The 5,322-nt window shown below is 47.6% G+C and overlaps 1 protein-coding gene across 1 annotated transcript in view; it reads left to right on the forward strand.

The window, feature by feature from the left end:
* Nucleotides 1-5,322, forward strand: part of PLCH2 (phospholipase C eta 2) — a gene marked incomplete at its 3' end in the record, with an annotated part of 135,966 nt that overhangs the window by 71,068 nt on the left and 59,576 nt on the right. The window contains exon 8 of the mRNA XM_015410927.1: nucleotides 977-1,148. Coding sequence (XP_015266413.1) covers nucleotides 977-1,148 — 172 coding nt within the window. The remainder of the gene's footprint in view (nucleotides 1-976; nucleotides 1,149-5,322) is intronic.

The raw sequence follows: 5,322 nt of genomic DNA on the forward strand, positions 1-5,322 counted from the left end.
TCACATGTTTGTTTGTATCCAATCTGTTTTAGACAGTTAGAAAGCCCGGGAAGTTCAGACCTAGTTTGTTGTTCTGATTGGAGACCAAAGTGCCAAGTATTAGCATTTTATGGTTCTTTGTTCTGAGCAAGAAGAAGAAGTTAGTCTTCGTCTCTTCTGCCATGTTCAGTCTAGCTGTAAGGATGTAGGAATATAAGCTCTTTGTTATTTTACATCCCGTGTACCTTTTCCCCATGCTAGGTTGTAGTAAACTTTTATATCTTAAACACACCATGGACTCTGCCTCTTTAATACTCTGCTGATTTACTTTAAAATTAAGAATACCTAACAATAAGGCACTTCTGCACCCATGCCACAGTTGTAAACCCTCCACTCACGTGAGACTATTACACCGATACAGGGTATGGACCCTGGAACCAACATGTGTTCTATGTAGTGTGTGAATCAGGGCTTTACGATATGTAAAGGACAGGAGAGGAACTTGCATCAAATGCCCGTTACCGACAGACGCTGGGAGCTGACTTTTATAGCAAAGAAAAGCATCGGCTATGGATTTCCTGTTTAGCGAAGCCATCTTCAGTGCTGGTAGCCCAGGTTGCCAGGTCCCCCGGTGGGGGTGGGGTGGGTAGATTTGGAAGCTCTAGGCCAGGAAACTCCTGGAGATTTGGGGGTGGAGCCTGGGGAGGACAGGGACCTCAGTGGGGGACAGTTCCACCCTCCGAAGCATCCACTTCCTCCCAGGGAACTGAACCCGTTAGTCTGGAGATGAGCTGTAATTCCCAGGGATTCCCCAGTCCCTCCTGGAGGCTGGCATCCCTGCTGGTCACTCTGCAGGTCTGAGCAGTTAACTGTGATGTACGTTGTTGTTGCAGATCCACGTTCTTGACCGCACTGCCCAGCAGAGAGACAGAACAAAGGCCGCCTTGAGTGTGCATTTTGAATTTAGGGCTCGTGTCGCTTTCCTCCCCTCTCTTAGGTACCCGGTCATCTTGTCCATCGAGAACCACTGCAGTGTGGCCCAGCAGAAGAAGATGGCCCAGTATCTGACCGAAATCCTGGGGGACAAGCTGGACCTGTCTTTGGTTGTCAACGAGGATCCCACGAAGCTGCCTTCCCCAGAGAGCCTGAAAGGGAAAATATTAGTCAAGGTAATGGACGACTTCTTTTTGTTCACGATCGGGTCACCTGCCCACAGCCTTGCGGATGTCTCGGCATCCGGTCTTCTTCCCTCACAGCCATTCCTAATTTTAAGGCAAATGGGGATGCCCTGCAGGGTTTCACAATTGAAAAAGGGAGCAAGTGTGCGCTCATAAGAAGGGTAGTGGCCATCCCATCAAATTGTAGCAAACTTACAATGATCTCAAATGATTTTTTTTTGTATCTTTATATGTAAGTGTGTGTGTGTGTGGATTTGTGCGCACCTGGAAGTCATGGTGACCTCTGGCGACTGACCCCTACTGTGGACCTGGAGGATATGCAGAGAGGTGGATGAATAAAGCCTGCCCCTGTCCTCCTGACTGCTGGTATTTCAAGGAGGTCTCCCAACCAAATATTTGCTGGAGTCGACACTGTTTAGCTTCCGAGATCAGGCTTGCCTGGGCTATCCAGGTCAGGGCTTCAGTTAGAGATATCAATGCACATCTAAGACACCTGCATCGTATGCCAGGGAATTCTGAGCTTTGTATGGAGTAGAGGAATTATAAATACAATAATTTAGTGGTATATATCTTGTAAACTGGGGTGGGTAAACAGGGTGCATTCAGACTGCTTCTTGCCCTGTTTGCTGTGGCTGCAGCGAACACAGACCCGGGGCAGTGAGGAAAGGGCTGTGCATCTCTGTGCCTGTGCGTGCTTAAATACATAACCATAGTTGACCGTGCCTGAACTCTGGTGTCTCTGCGGGATCCTCGCGACGTCAATCAACCTCCAGCTCTCCGTGCCATGAAGCTTGTGAAATTGGCCTCAGGAGAGCCAGCCTCTTGCCTCAGATCAGCGGCCGGCTTTGGGCTCCACCGCCTGATCTTTTCCTGCGTGTCAGCCAGCCAGTCCCTGGTACCTTCATTCTGCTCCTTCGCACAGATTCCACTACCCTTGAGTGATGCGAGTGATAGTATTTCCTTTCCACCCCAAGCTCTCTGTCAGCATCTTCTGTTTTGGTAGATGTAAAAGGGCAGTGAGCGAGATGCCCTCTGGATGGGAAGCATGGCACTCTGCAAGATATCACCGGGGTGTGTGTGTGTTTCCCCCTGTAGTCCAAAAACTTTGCCTTCGAACAGTTCTGGTGCTTGACACCGCTGGGAATTGGGCTTTGCAGCGATGTCAGCTTGGTCCGCTTTTGGCAGCAAAATCTGTGAAGCTGAAGAGATGACAGGGATTCTCTGGTGTGTCCTTGTTGCCCTGGACAGAAAAGGGTTTGTGCCAGAATCCTTTCTGGGACCAAGTCCAGGCAGCTGGACACTAATTCAGACCTGGAGCATCCCCCAAACCTGAGTCCAGGGGGTCAGTTACTGGGTCCAGAAGATAAAGCTGGAATGGTAGCTACCGGCCGGAAGGTGCTGCTTGCTGGATCAGGCAAGAGCAGAAAGGGCTCCGAGTATCAGGTGCCAGAAGTTAGGCAAAGTAGAGTAATTCAGTTCGAGGCCAGAGGTCCTGTAGGCAGGCAAGGCAGTGTCAGTGGCTTAGCATCTATCCTATGTGCTGCATCCCTGCCTAACAGCGTCTCTTGGCTGGCTTTATAGCTTTATGCCTAAGAGTCATGCTTGCAACCAGTTGCTCAGAAGCAATCCTGCAACTATTCATCTTTGTTATCAACAAGCAGCTGGCATCAGGCTAGGAGGCGTGCACTTTGCCATCTTGTTTGTGGCTCTGTTCTCAGCCTCTGTCTGTGGCATTTTAAGGGTGTAGGTGATACTGGTGGGGTGGGAATGTCCAACTGAGGTTCACCTGCTGAATCGGGGCTGGAGGGTGTCAGTGGTTCTGCACCAACTGATGGCTTCATATTGCCTGCCAATCACATGGGGCAATGTTGTGCACCCAGATTCAAGGAATCCCTACAGTCCCATAACATCACATGGCATTGCTTCTCACCCCACACTTTGGTTCCCACTGTAGCAGGAGGGGCCAGGAGCCAGGGTTGGGAGATTGCCGATCATGGTGTGCAAATCTGGGAAGCCTGCACAGAAAATATAATGGGTAATCGTGTTGAGGGGTGTCTTTCTCTCCAAATAAAGTTTGCCAGCTGAGAAAATGGGGGCCAGTCATACCATCTTGCTTCAAACGTGTCTGCAAGGAGGTTGTAAAAAGACGCATGAAGGGTTTTCTTGTAGACAGCGGTGGAATAATGGAGTTTGCATTAAGAGCTGGTCAAAGGAGGTGACTTCCAATGTCATTCCTCTGTAGGTGATGAGAATGGGGGTGGGGGGGAGTCTTGTATGAGCAAGAAAAGCTTTTCACTTGATCTTACTTATTCAGGGCTAATCCATCAAGGAGGTTCAAAGGAAATGCCAACAATGTTTTTTGAGAGGAAGCAAGGCAAAGGGGGCCTAAAATATAACTAAAAGCTACGTGTCACGCATCGAGTGCCTGAGGGGCAGCCAGCAGCAGCCAGTGTGGACTCGATATTGGCTGCATTAAGCTAGGATAAAGGGGCACATGGTCAAATGGAAAAGGCACGTCTGTAGGGTTGCCATCTGCCCTCCGATGGCTGGCTGGAGAACAAACCAAATTAAAAATATCACCATCGGTTTTACCCCAGAATTTTCACTGTTCGGTTTTATCATAGAGTTTCTGGTGATTCCTAGAGAGGACTGATGCCACTTCCAGATTTTCCACGGAAGTGATGTCATGCTGACAGTACCCCCATCCATGTCCCTGCACCCCTGAACTCCTGCTGGTCGCCAGGCACGGTCTGGCGTCCCTACATATCTACTCCAACAGAGACATATAAGGTTTCATAGAGCTCAGTTGTGTTTCCCCTGACCAAAGAGTCTTGGGAATTTTGGTATTTTGGTGAGGGTGCTACGAAGTTTATTGTTTTCCACCTCGGGGGCAGTTCTGTCTACTACTCTATCTAGTAGTCCCCCATATATTTTGAGCTGCAAGAGAGCTCTTCATTAGGGTTAGGGATGGTTTTGAATTTCTTATTCCTTCCGTTTCAAGTCTGACACACACACCCCAAACACACCAATTCTGAGTTTATTTCTCCCTTGTATGAATTTAACTTGTGGTTTTTGTACCATCTTCTGATTCCTGGCACAGAATTCCCCCCTCCCATGCTTTTCAACTGTGTTTGTGCACAGTTATTAAAGCATCGTTATACATATATGTTTACATGCTGTATGGCATGCATATGAACTGCCTACTTAAAAATACATGCTTGTGTGAGTTACAAGAACAGCCAAAAATGGAGAAATAGAATAATTGGAAAAATATAAGTTAATACAAAAAGGGAAATGGGGAATCTTCGCTCATTCCTAATTGGGGAACAGTTGTTTGCTAAATCCTTACTTACTATCCCCCCTCCAAGTTCAGGACCTGCTGCTTTTTAAGAAAGAGTTGCTTTACGCGACCCATAACTGACTTATGAAATTCACTGGTGACAGCTGCTGGCTTAGATGCCTTTTAATAATGATTGGAGAAATCCATAGCAAACTTTGCATGCACAGCGCTCTACATGAAATTCTGACTTTAAAAAAGAAATAGAACAATAGAGGATTCCCAGTACCTCGTCTCCTCTTTGGAAACAAAATCAGGTGATTGAGAAGTTCAAAATCCTGGTAGGAATTTGAATGAGGGCAGTTTTGGAAGCACCCGTAGGCTCGTGCGGAAGCAATATTAATCTTGCCGGCACGATATACATCGGAGAGCCATCAAGTCCTCTGACATTCTGAGCACATAAATTCTCCTCCTCTAGCATGACAGTTTATCTAGCTTTCTTTCTGATAGCCTTAACCTAGAGCTGCTTTATTATAGTGGTTAGCTCTTTCATGCCATGTTAGAGTTTTTAGATCCCACAAAGCCGAATCTTTTACGGTGGTGAACTTTGACTCGATTTTCTCCAGGCGCAACTTTGTTCACGGTCTTTCAACAAAGCAATTGGTTTCTGGGGCAAGTTCCGCAGGCTCTTCCTTTGGATGCTTATGATGAGGGAGTGAACAGACAGTCAGGGATGATTTAGCTATGCAAAATCCTATCGGAGGGCAAATTCAAATGCTATCCTTCCCACATTCCTAGTGATACCCAGCACTTCTGAGGTCTCTCTTCCCATACAGTAGGAACCGGCCCCAGCTTATTTTGCACCCTAGGCGAGGATCCCTTCTGGCG

This window comes from Gekko japonicus, unplaced genomic scaffold (genome assembly GCF_001447785.1).
Source record: "Gekko japonicus isolate JY-2015 unplaced genomic scaffold, Gekko_japonicus_V1.1 scaffold220, whole genome shotgun sequence".
Lineage (NCBI taxonomy): Eukaryota > Metazoa > Chordata > Lepidosauria > Squamata > Gekkonidae > Gekko > Gekko japonicus.